General features: G+C 42.3%; 1 protein-coding gene across 3 annotated transcripts in view; it reads right to left on the reverse strand.

Annotated features, from left to right (window-relative positions):
• SECISBP2 (SECIS binding protein 2) overlaps nt 1–12,625 on the reverse strand; it is a 31,004-nt gene extending 18,379 nt beyond the window's left edge. Inside the window, exons 1-8 of one of the 3 annotated variants that reach the window (XM_086628960.1) lie at nt 12,584–12,625; nt 10,769–10,914; nt 8,504–8,696; nt 6,371–6,500; nt 5,722–5,945; nt 4,562–4,649; nt 2,269–2,414; nt 1,530–1,688 (exon numbers count right to left, since the gene is read on the reverse strand). In XM_086628960.1, coding sequence (XP_086485086.1) covers nt 1,530–1,688; nt 2,269–2,414; nt 4,562–4,649; nt 5,722–5,945; nt 6,371–6,500; nt 8,504–8,696; nt 10,769–10,914; nt 12,584–12,625 — 1,128 coding nt within the window. Of the gene's footprint in view, nt 1–1,529; nt 1,689–2,268; nt 2,418–4,561; nt 4,650–5,721; nt 5,946–6,370; nt 6,501–8,503; nt 8,766–10,768; nt 10,915–12,583 lie in introns of all 3 variants that reach the window. The other 2 variants (XM_086628959.1, XM_086628958.1) reach the window with 2 other exon arrangements.
• Between the last annotated feature and the right edge of the window lie 836 nt (nt 12,626–13,461).

Raw genomic sequence — 13,461 nt, forward strand, 5'->3', positions numbered from 1 at the left:
TGTACTCGGCGGAGCAGCGACCCACTCGTGGCCCGTGGAGAAACCCACGTCGGGAAGGAGATGCCTGAGCCCAGGAGAGGTCGTGGAGCAGGGGATGCGCGACCAGGTACTGTTGATAATGGGGCATGGAATGCACGACGAGGTCGTGGAGGCATCTGGAGACCGTGGGACGACCCACGCCGACGCGAGTGGCAGCAGCTCCCTAAGAGGCCGAGACTGGTAAAGCCCGAACTGGTGCGATCCATGGGGAGGATTGCAATCCTGCGGGCAGGACTTACTTTGGAAAAGTTTGGGGACTTTTTCTTTGTGAGTAGGGGATCCACCGAAGCAAGGGAAAAATGGTGTAAAGACTCCTCCTCCTTTAAGAAAGAGGCGGTAGTGAACAACATGGATGAACTGACCTGTACTCCCTTATTCCCTGTCCCCCTGCGCCGCTGGGGGGAAGGCAGAGCCAGGAACGAAAGGAAAATAGGGGGTGGGGAGGTGTTGTTTTAAGATCGGGCCTCGTTTTCTCTTCTTCCTCTCAAGTAACCGGTTTTCTTGTTCCCTTGTGTCTCTTGTAATTGTTAATAAATTATTTCGTTTTAAGAAGTAAGCCTGAGTCATGTTTTGCCCGAGACCATGGTTGGTGGGTGCTCCCTTTCGGTTCTTGTCTCGACCCTCAGTCCAAAAACCGCGACATCTGTAAACAGTCATTTCTTGTGCCATTCCAGGACAATGAACACATAATGAAAAGAATGTGTTGCCACAGTTCTGCTCCGTGTTCCATGTTAAAACGTACAGAGCAGAAGCCAGCCAGGAAGGCTTTCTTATGCTATCATTTCACAGACTGAACATCATGTATGTATGCTACATCAAATATATAAATCAACACATGTACATAGTGCTGTACAATACTGGGCTTTCAATGAAGCACTGTCAAACCACGGACCATACAACAATTCTCTAATGTGGGAGAGTCTAAAGCCTTCATGATACTGACACTAAAAAGTATCCTGATATTGATATGCATATTAGAGCTATATGAATTTAAAAAAAAACCCGGAATTAGCAATCAGGAATGTAAGCAGTGACAACTGTGTTACACAGAAATTGCTTTCAGACATGAGATGGGTAGAATTGTAATACCAGTACCGCACTCTTTAAAATAGTGGCATGCTAACATATCCTGCCTATTCCCTGTCCCTTGCGCACTTTGCGTTCTGCAACAGTTACTACAGAGTTTTTAATTTAGGAAATTTGACTTTTACTGTTACCTGTTAACATCCAGACTGTCAGATGCTTCGTTCCAAATTCACTCCTAAGTCTCTTCTGCACTCCTCTGTGCTCCATGAGTATGCGGTAAGTCAAAAGGCACAACAGTTTCCTACCAGTAACTTCTGGCAAATATCTCAACTGAAATGGACCTGGACCAACATCCTCTACAACTGGGATTTGAACTCAAATTTCTACAAAGCTGGACTAACATCTGGTCTTCCAATATGCTCATAACACTTAAAAAAACAACAACAAAATACTCTTCGCTGTACCTCAATCCTTGGTGGTTCCTGTATTGTAGTAGATTCATTTTGAGGTTTCTCTACCTCAGTGGCTGACTTGTTTTTTTTCTTCTTTTTCTTTTTTTTTTTCTTCTTTTCTGACCCTTCTTCAGGCTCAGTTTCACTAGCATCATTTTTTGTTTCTGACTGCTGAAAAAAATTATGAGGCATGACTATTAGAAATTGATTTATTTCAATACCACCTACCAAAATAAATGCAAATGACCACGCTTATACAACTAAAGAGTATCTTAATCAATCCAGGCTAGGACATTAAGTGGACAAGGAAATTCAAGATCTTGTAGAAATTCAGAGCTACTGCAAAAACTCTTCATTTGAAGCACACTGCACAGTTGTCAGAATGCATTGGGACTACTGAGATCTCAGGAATAAACATCCACCCAAACAACGCAAGAGTTCCATGTTTCATGTCTCATTCTGAGGGTCAGGAATCTGAAAAAAGTCCTGCCTAAAAGCAATGTATTCAAATCAGCTATTTCGGATGTTTGTGTTGCCAGAGTAGCACTGTCTTTTTGACATGTTGTTATTGTTTTCCACTACTAGAGAAGAAAAATTATAATAAGGACAAGGTAACTTTATATTACTTCTTAAAAGCTACATTAGAAGTATACATTGTACAGAGCCTAAGAAAAAAATGGCAATGTCTCACATCAAGAGAGACAATCAATCAGGGATAGAAATTAGTTTAGAGCAGACAATTTGCAAGTACCTTTGATTCACTATCCTGATTCCCTTTGCCTCTGGAAAGACCTTCAGATGCTGGTGATGACACAACTTTCCTTGGGGGCTGTGAAAGTACCATGGCCCAAGACACGTGTGGCTGAGCAGAGCCATCTGCAAGTGTTTCAGGAAATGTCATGGTGGGAAAAAAAAACTATATTAAAAAAATATTTTTCAAATATTCAAAAGAAAAAGGATCAGTAATGAATTAATCGAGGACTAGCAAATACAGCAGAAAGTCATATTCCTTCTCAGGAAGGACTGAAATAAGACACTCACACATTTAATTTCTCCAGAAAGCTTTCTAGAATTGTAACTATTCCGTATATTATCCAGCATTATATATATACACATTTAGCCCAATTAAATTATAATTGGAAATCTATATCGTGTCATACTAACTGTGTACAAATAATTCCATGCTCATTTGCTAAGTTATTTTTCTTTAAAATAATTAACGTCTGCTATATTTATATACAAAATTCCTTAAATATTTATCCCACTCAGTCATACAGCTTTCATATACAAGGCCCCATCAGTATATTCTATGTTCTAAAAATTTCCCAGTTTTACAGACATATGTACCAGCTGAAAGACTTTCCAATGTGCCTCAGTGAACAAGAATGTCACTCACTACTACACTCAGAAGTATTAATGTTTTGAAAGAACTCACACTTAATTAATTTTGTAAATATTCCTAAAATGCAGCAAATACAGAAGAAATTCTGTGTTTTCTTTAAGAATGAGAAAAACTTTCATTGAACAATTAAGTAGCACAATGGGTTTATATAGCAAGGTTTTGGTAGTGCAGGCAGGCTGCAGGAGTGGCCTCTGTGAAAAGACAGACACTGCCAGCCCCAGGCCAACCCCAAAACAGACCCAGCGCCAGACACAGCTGAGTCCCTCAGCGATGCTTGTGGCACATATGTGATAACGCATTTAAGAAAGGGTAAAAAACACTGTGCAGGAGTTGTGAGAGGGAGAAGAAGGAAAAAATGTGAGAGAAACAACTCTGCAGACACCAAAGTCAGTGAAGAAGGAGGGGGAGGAGGTGCTCCGGGTGCTGGAGCAGAGATTCCCTTGCAGCCGCTGGAGAAGACCATGGTGGAGCAGGCTGTCCCCTCGCAGCCCTGCGGAGGAAGGAGCGGCAGAGAGGGGCTGTTACGAACGGACCGCAACCTGCATCCCCCTGTGCCACTCGGGGCAGGGTGAAGGGAGAAGAGTCAGGAATAAAGAAGTAGTGTTAAGCCTGGGAAGAAGAGAGGGTGGGGGGAAAGCGTTTTTAGTTTTGTTTCTCACCATCCTACCCTATTTTCAATTGGCAACAAATTAATCTTCACCAACTCCAGTCTGCTTTGCCCATGATGGGTGACTGGTGAGTAATCTCCCTGTCCTTATCTTGACCCACAAGCTTTTTTATCTTACTTTCTCCTCCTGTCCTGCTGAGGAGGGAGAGCGAGTGAGCAGCTCTCACTCGGTAGGAGTTTGGCCACCAGCCAAGGTCAACCCACCACAAACTGCTATTTTTTTCTAGGGGATAGGAACCGAGGACAGTGTTTGAGGAAAAAACACTATCAGATGACTTTAAAGTTTCTGGAATGTTTATCTTTAGAAGACCCTTCAAGGCACTTCAGCAGATTATCCTGTCCTTTCTGACAGCGGGAAGATAAGAACCGAACTGTCCAGACTGGTCTGTGTCTGTGCATACAGCCAGTGAGTGGCACTTAGACAATTCAATGCATAATGCATGTGACGTCTTCAAGACTGAGTCCTGACGAACAGAACCTTTTTTCACAGAGTTCTGGATTTAAGTATTTCAATTAAATTTAAATACTTACTTGAAACTAGACACTTGATAGTTTGTGGCAATTTAAACAAAATAAATTCTGCATCCCCACAGCCAGACAAGAGGTAAACAAAAGAAAAAACAGGAGTATTTTGGAATCACAGTTCTCCACAGCTCCACAGCTATCCTTTTTTGTTTAACAAACTTGACAGAAATAACATATATGTTATTATATATATATGTTATATATAATATACTGTATAAAACAGAATAATTTTTAGGTACACACAAGACTCTAGACTGCCAGCTATTTAAAACAAATCTGCTTATCAAGACTGACCAAGTATTTACCTCTCATTTATTCTTGAAAAAAATCTGAAAAGGACTCAACATATTCCCAATAATCAATGTGCATTACTGCTTGCTGTTTAATTCCTTTTTCACTTCACACATCAGTGGCTCCTCACAACACTTTAGTTTTCCAAATTAAACTTACCTCTACCATCAAATGAAGAAGGAATTAAGTTGGCTACTGTTTCATCTACAGTTTTTGATGAAGCTTTGCTTTCCAGAAAAGTATCGTCCTGTAAAACAGACAGTCAGGTATCATAACAGCAGGACTAAAATCACCAACCTAAACAGAGCTAAACATAAAAAAAACCATAAATTCAAACAAATCCTAAATCTGTGCACACGTAAAGGTGCAGGGAATTTTGTAGCCTGACTTTTTTTTTGTTGCTTTTCTTAGTGGCACCATCATTTCAACTCTATACCATTACAAAATATAAGAAGATGCCTCTCCACTGCTGTACAAGCAAGATGATATCTTCTTACATTTTACAAAAGCATTCAAACAATGATTCAAAGAATGAATAAGAAAACATTTTAATGTCCCAATTACATTAAAGCCAAAGTCAATTAACAAACTCAAACTAGCAATGAAAAAGGAAACTGAAGTGACAGCAGAAAGGTCTTTCCACCACAGGCAGTTTTCCATTCACAGGCAGTGGAAATCTTATGCTGTTTGGATCCTTCAAAATTATTGATCTTTAATCACTGCTGAAAACTCTGATTTAATATCTGTGACATACTGCTGAAAGTGTCAGTATTCCATTTACTAACAGGGAACCAAGGAAAGCAAGAAGAAGGATAAAGTTAAACACTTATGTCTCAACATGTTTTTTCCTCCTTCTGGAACTCAGCTTCTCATTTTTATACTTTAGCACAAAGCAATTATATACAATATTCCAGACTTTTTTTTTTTAATCTGTTAAAAGTATTGGATAAGTGACTGCCTACCTGTTTCTTCAAGGTGAGAGTGAAAACAAGCAGCTGTTAAGCAACCTCAGGAACATATGTGCGTTGTATAGGCAAGCTAGAAGTCCAGATCATAGCAGTACCAATCTAAATTCTAACAGTACTTGGCTTTTCCCTATCTACTAGCAGCACAGACAAGGAAAGAATAGTGAGAAAGGGCAAAAGAGGAGACAGCAAGCACTGACACCACCATTCAGAAAAAGAACTGTAAAACTCCTTGCTCGCAAGGTACTTAAACAGGTCTTAAACTACCATACTGAATGCAAAATACTTGCATTCAGAAATGCTTGAACTTTAGACAAGTTTTATGAGTTCTGCAACATGAAAGCATCAGCTAACCTCTGTGTTCAACAAAAGAGACATCTGTGGTTGACTAAGGCACATAACATTACTTTCCGCTGAACGTATTGGTCCACTTCTATGCTCTACATCCAATATTTCACCGCTTCCCAAACTCTGTGACTTGTGGAAATCCAGAATGGTAGCTTCAAATGCGGGTACAGGAAGAGGATCTGTTTTTGGAGTTTGAGTTGACTTCTTGTTTGTAGTTTTATGGAACCTGTCTGAATAAAGCATGTAAAGTCTCAATAATTAGCTTGCTTGTTAATTGTTCTACTCATTTCTAGGAATGTTTTAGAGTACACTAGTTGACAAAACTACAGTAATCATCACAAGAACTATTGTTATGCATAGCTCGTATTAAAAAAACAGCCTAGCAATTATAATCAACATGTATTCACAACACATACTCAACAAGCAACTGTAAATTCAGATGCTTGCTTAGGAAACTTTCCGTATTCATTCACACAAATTTGTTCAATGAGCAAAAGACGCAAGTCACCATCCCTTGTCAAAAAGTCCCACAGGAAAGAAATGCTGTTCCTTAATTATTCTGGATTTAGAAACATGGTCACAAGCTGGAGGCTATAGCACAGTCAACCATTTTACATCTACTTGACGTATTTCTAACCAAACAACACATTTGTACCTGGCTTCACAGAATCTCTGCTGCACTCGGAAGTCTGGAATGAAGTCCTGTTCACAATTCCGACAGGCGAGTCATCTCCATCATGCTTTTTCTTGTCTATTTTTTTCTCACCTTCTTTTGATCTCCTCTGCTGCAAGTATTTGTGACATATTTAGTAGATACTACTTCGAATTTGTAAAGTCATCAAGTTTGCCTTGAGTTACAGTTAACTACCTCTGCTTCTGGAGCTTGACCTCAATTTAATACGACATAAATAGTTAGTATACCATACCACAAGTAACCAATAAAAACAGGAGCAGCCAGTTAGAAATTTATTTAATTTTATCTGCCTCGTTAACTGTGCTGGTTTTAGCACATATTATAGCCCAAGCAAGAGGAATTATTCCATAAGTTTCTAGACAACTGTACTTTTAAGATGTCATTTATCAGAGCATTTCCAATAGTTTAAAATTGTTTGGTCTTAAATGATCTAATATGATTTTCTGTAACTGAATTTCCTCTAGAAGAGGGCTAAAATCTTAAAAGCATTCCAACCTTTTGACTGAACTACGTATTATGGGCAAAACTAGGCAAGACTGATGTCACAACATCCAAAACACTTGGAGCAGACAGAAAGCAACTATGAAAGATACACCTATATGATCCCAGTAAAGGAAAGACATTCACCTACACTGTCAAGTCCTGAAAGCCTTGTGATTCTTGCAAGAAACATACATAGTCTGGCAGAGCTGGGCTCAGGGATCAGTACGGCAGGCAAGGAACAAGCAGGAGACTTGCACCTATGTATCATCCTAGATGAGCGGCTTAACTCTTTCTGAATACAGGATGCTGACCTAAATTCCAAGTACGTCTGGCAGCAACGTTATTTTCTTGGCGGTAGGAGAAGGCGCTTCCTGACCTCCAAAGCTAAATCACTAAAGCTTTAGCAGATGTGATCAAATTAATGCAAAGCTGCAAAGATCAATTATTTCTCTTCATGCTCACAAAAACAGTAAACAACAGGGAACCACGGCAAAACGTGTCAAACAGTACACAGCTCAGACCAAGCCTCTACAAGGATCACAAAACTCTTCCCTGGAGCTACACTGAGTTTCTTAACATTACATCACCTGTGCTAAAACTGAGCTAATCATCTCCCCAGACACCTCCAGTGGTTAATTTTTCTCTTGGCAAGAAAAGTACGAATTTTAGGTCTCTAGCCTTTGTATCTTATGTCTAGTAGTGCATGCCTAGGACCTAATCTTACAACTTCCTCTACACAGGCTTGACCACAGTGAAGTTACCAGGTCTCTGCCTAGGGAGTAAGGTCCATCAGAAGGATGTGACTGGAGAACAGATTACTTGAACCTGTTGGAAACAACAACAGCCTTACAAATCCAAGAGATACAATGTGTAACCACAGAGGAAATGGATTAAAGATACATTTGTTTTTTTCCCTGATTTTTATATTTTGAGGAGTTTGTCTATTTTTGCAAGAAAATATTATCCAAGTTTCAGAAAATTTATCCCCAAACAGGCACACATACAAAATGACAGAACACATTTACCAACATCTGTTTCACTTTTGCCTGTAAGAGAACATTTCTAACAGGAACCTTTCCTCCCTCTCCAGACCAACATGAATTCCTGCTCTCTTGTGGATTGGTTTCTTCATGTAGCAGGTCTTGGAAATCCTTAAATGACAGATGTGGTCTCACCACTTATCAGCCATACAGCTGATCACAGCCACCAGGTCTCTCTCAACTCAGGTTCACAGAAGCTGCCCCTGGGCTCAAAAAAAGCCCTTCCTCTCATCCTCCCCAAGGCCAAATAGTGAACAAAGGAAAGCATAGTTCACAAATGAATGCTGTTTTTTTTTTTATTTTCCTCCTAGATGCTTTTATCTGAGGAAAAAGAATTAAATTCCCCTCATGTTCCAAAAATACTGCTTGAAAAACTGTACTAATTTGAACTGTAGAATTCCATTAACTTTTTTGAAGTTGGGCACATTACTACCATCCTCTTTAAAAGCCATTCATTATCACTAGAAGAACAGAGAGTGATTATTCACTGCAAAAAATGAACCACACATTTAGAAAGATTGATTTAAAATAAGAATTTAATTTTAATTTTTCAAAACATGTATTTGCTCACCTTTGAAAGATTCTTACTTTCTTGTCTGATTGGATACGTTTGCTCAGCAGATTCACTGACTATTCCTGAACCATTGTATTGTGTTGAGTTGTTAGAATGATATCGTGAGCCTGCTACTGGATATACATTTGAAACAACATCAGGTGAGTAAGAGCAGCTGGAGTATTCACGGAAGGCAGGATCTCCCAGAACACTATGTAATGGACATTGAGAAAGAGATGAGAAGTCATCCCGGGGCAAATCTTCAGCATATATTTGTTGCCTAGATAAACATATCATTCCTTGGCTGAAGGAATTGTTTAACAAGAAAGCTGTATTTCAAAAGAAAACTGTGCCATGTTACTTCAATTAAGTATTTACTCACTGCTATAGACTGCTTTAAAAATAATTTTGTTTTGGGAAAACATGCAGTTTAGCAAATATTTTAAAACACAGATGTTATCTGTTTCCAAGTTTCAAAGCTAGTCTGTTTTGCAGTTATAGTCCTTGTTTCTGTTTATCAAGACTCTTTGTACTTATTTTCAGTAGGCTTTTTCTTGTGAAACAAACCAAAAAGCACAGTTTAACTACATGACATGCATTACAAGCTTGACTGCAAAAATGCAAACATTAAAGAGTAAGACCTGTCTTAAAATGCCACAATAACAAAGCAGGAGTACAGCATGTTATGGGGTATAAGACATGTATGAAACACAACACAGAACTGTAAGATAATAATTAACTGACCTGCATTTAATCATCATAGCTTAGGAAAAGAAAAAATGTCCGGGGCATGCCTTTTTCCTTCAAATGTATACTCAAAGTTCCTTTCCAATTTCCTCCTACACTTCGTACAGAAACTATAAGCCGAGATCCAAATTTGATTAGGGAGAAAGGAAATTTCTCAGCTTAAGAAAGTTGCATTTATTTTTTTAAAGCTATAAAGGTGACACTATAAATGTGTCAACCTCTGAATCCTGGGTAGATAACAGAAAAAACAGACAAACTTTCCCATCAAAACAAGAGAATTCAGATAACACATTTCTTACTGCCTGTTGCAATTCTGTAAGATCACAGTCAAAGCAACTCTTATAATCATAATTTACACACAGAGAAGAAAAGCAACAAATGAAAGTCGAAAAAATAACTATGGCTCAGTCCCAATAAGACAAAACATTTGTCAGAATATTGCTGCCGTCTGCTGAGGTTTTTTAAATGCTAACTGATTTAATGCTAATGCTGTGTTTTTCCTGACGCATAGAACACGCCATACTCACCTCAATGCTAAATTTCGACTACAAATCAGAATGGGTTGAAAATGCTGAGGTTTCTTGTAGGATAAAACAAAGGCCTACAATCATATAATCACGGAACAGTTTGGGTTGGAAGGGACCTTAAAGATCATTAGTTCAAACCCCTCTGTCATGGGCAGGGACACCTTCCACTACACCAGGTTGTCAAAACCTCATCCAGCCTGGCCTTGAACACTTCCAAGGATGGAGCGTCCACAGCTTCTCTGGAAAACCTGTTCCAGTGCCTCACCACTTAGAGTGAAGAACTTTCGCTAAGGCTCTAACTGAACTTGTTTGGTTGCACCAATAACTTCACAGTAATTGCGAAATTAATCCAATGCTTAGAGTTCTGAGAAGGTGAGAAGCAACTAGAGAACTACGTAACATCACAAGATTCTTACAAGACTTGATTATATCCTATCCTACTAGGTAGGGTTTTTTCTAGCTTGCTCTGGGGTTAACAATACTACCACAATGCCTTTTTCTTCAGGCCTTATAAGAAAAAGACTTTTAGAAACCTGTAGCATTCTCTTCAAACTGCCTTTCTGGAGATGCATGAGTTGTGGAGAGAAGATCCAGGAGGAGCCCCATACATTATTTAAAAGTTCTACAGCATGAGAAACCTTCTTGAAGGACCTTTCTCTTCCTTTTACATGGCTACATTTACCACAGCCTTACCATAACACAACCATTCTTTCACCCAAGGACTGGATTCAGCTCCTTCCAAAGCACAAACAAGTCACACTCATTGTTACAGACCAAGAAATCCTCCTTAACGCTCTGTAACAATACAGGCCTTTGGGAGCAAGAGACAAGGTACCAGATACATGCCCAAAGAACATCAATGCAAAAGTGTAAATCATGAAGACAAGGCACAAGCGTTTCTACCACTAGAGTATTAACGTATCCGAGCTTTGACTTTGTAAGAGTACTCAACTTCCGAAACCAGAAGGTTAAAATCCCCCAAGGAATAAGATTCAGAAAATATACATACTTATCCAAAGATGGTTCCTGAACAAATGGGTAGCATGTAGTTATGTACCTAGGAAAGACACATGCTTCTGAGGGTTCTGACCATGCCACAGTTACCGCCGCATGTTTTGGAACAAACGGTTTGACCTCGGCTGACAACTTGATGCCCTGAGAAACAAAACGTTTTTTGGCTACATGCATTTGGAGATTAATGTTATAAGTGAAAAATACTCATCCTCATGAGCTTAATTATTGTAAGAAAGTGTTAGTTTGCTCTCTTCTAACAAAACATGCAAAACAATAAAGCTTACCAAAAGGAAATGGAGGAAGAGAGAGAAACAAACCCAAGGAATTCTGAAAGAAACATGACTACTCTGGGAAGTTATTTCCTTTTATACTCACATTTATCATTAAGTACTCACAAAGGTCGGTTACAGAAAGGGCAGAGGCTTGCTTAACTGAAGATGGAGTAAACGCTAGTATATGAATTCTTAATTTGGATTTGAGCAATAAAACTCCCAACTTATGCTAGCACTTCCATAAAATCAAACTCTGGAAGTATGTAGCAATAATGGCTTTGTGTACATCTGTATTTTAAGGTAGTCTGTCTGCAAAGAATACTTAATTACACAGCCTTCTCGTTTCTGGCACAACACAAACCTACTAAGACAGATTTTCCATTTGTTCTGAGTTACCATCGACCTAAACTGGATACGTATATACGGAAGGACACTGAAATGAGACTCAAAGTATTTATTGCCGTTATAGTGTTACACGGCTTTACTCACCCTAATACACGTCACAAGTCATTCCTATGGCTGATTGCGTATTTTGGGGTAACTAACACACTACAAGAAAAGTGCAATTTTTCACTTGTCAAAAACAGTTTCAATAACCGAATAACACACCAGGCTTTTAACAACATTTGAACCCCAATTTCAATGCTTGAGCACATGAACTGGATCCCCTGCACCCTCAAGCGGCTCAGCAGCCACTTGTACCATAAACATTTAAAGAGCTCCAACAGCCTACAGTGAGTTACGACTAACTGCAAACTCTTCCGTTTCTGAGTTTACTAGGCAGGTCCGAACACACAACGAACACCAATTGCAACGGTAACAAACAAAACGTGGAATTCGCGCAGTGAAGCCCACTAAGGTATACGAAAAACATCAGCTTGGAAGTTAATCAAAGCAAGGCGTTATTGAACGACTACTGGGAATACCTCATCCACCGGGAATACCTCATTCACCGAACACGTAGCCTGTCACAGGAGCCAAGCGCGACTGCAGGCTCATCACTAACTCTAAAGACCCCCTGGTCTGATCAGGACACGACGTCACACGCAGCGCCACGCTGCTGCTGCCGGTCAGACCCCGCGGACGCGCCCGCGGAAGCCCTGGATGTCCGCCCGTCCCGGCGGCATTGCCGCTCTCTGAATGAGACGCGGGATTCACACTCCAGCTCTCCGGCGGCAACGCCAGGGGCTCCCCGTCCCCAGCGCCGGGAAGCGGCTCGCCCCGTGGTTCTCCCCTCGGGAAGGGCTCTGCTCTCCGGCCCGAGCAGAGGCCGACTCCAGGCGCGGTGCGAGCCGCCCGCCCCGCCCCGGCGGCGGCCCGCGGGCAGACGGAGCGCTCGGCCCGGCGGGGCCGCACGCAGCCGCCCCTGCGCGGGCAGACCTCGGCTTCCGCCGCCCCGGCCGCGGGCCCCGGAGGCGCTGCGGGCCGAAGCAGGCCGCCCGCGGCTCCCGCGTCGGGCGGAGGCGACGGCTCCGCACCCCCGTTACGCAACCGGCCGGAGGGAGCGGGGGACTGCGAGGAGCTGCCGCCGCCCTTACCTCGCCGCCTCGGCCCGAGCCCGGCCGCCTCTCCGCGGACATGGCGCGGGCGCGCCGCGGCCCCCGCCCCGCCGCGGCCCGCAGCGCTGCCGGCCGCCCCGGGCTCGGCTCGGCGCAGCGGCGCGCCGCGATGACGTCGCCGCCGCCGAGGGAGCGGGGCGGTGGCGGGCGGGCCGTGTCCCCGGTGGGCTGCCTGCCCCGAGCCCGGCGCAGTGTTCTGAGGAAACAGCAAACGCTTGCAGCTGTCACCTAACCTGCGGCTGCCTGTTGGAGAAAGCCGGGAGCTACGGCACCACACGTGCCGAGAGCGGCCTCGACGGAGCGGTCGGGGAACAGGCACAGTCGGGTCCCTGCCCGAGCCGCCCAGCCGGGATGTGCAGCTGATCTTCGACCCCCAAAGAAGGGCACAGACACCGGAAAGGCGACAGGTGAGCAGAAAGCCTTTTGAGGCGTCAAAAGACAACAGCCAAGAAGACTCCTGGGGGAAAACGTGGCTTTCAGCACAGCTCACCAGGGCTCATCCTGATGGTTCCTCTATTTAAGGTGCTTGCTGGCACTTGGAGCACCCGACTTAAGGGGTAAAAGCATGAATTCTTGCACTTCAGCATGGAGATCACTGGACCACTACTAAGACAGAAACTTCTAGCAGCTTTAGAGGAAGGACCATAAGGGTTGTTTTCCTCACCAGATTTGGCAGGTTACTCACCTCTGTCTGTCATCAAAACAGCCTTGACTGCATGCACTTTATCAGCTAAGCTACATGCAACTGTTCCCGGTTTTGTTGGCCTTCCAAGCACTGCGCAGACGTTAGGCTAGCTCGCGTTTCAAAGTGAACCAGGCACCACCACTGGTACTACATGGTTATTCAAACACCGAAT

Source organism: Tauraco erythrolophus, chromosome Z, assembly GCF_009769465.1.
Source record: "Tauraco erythrolophus isolate bTauEry1 chromosome Z, bTauEry1.pri, whole genome shotgun sequence".
In the NCBI taxonomy this organism is placed as follows: Eukaryota; Metazoa; Chordata; class Aves; order Musophagiformes; family Musophagidae; genus Tauraco; species Tauraco erythrolophus.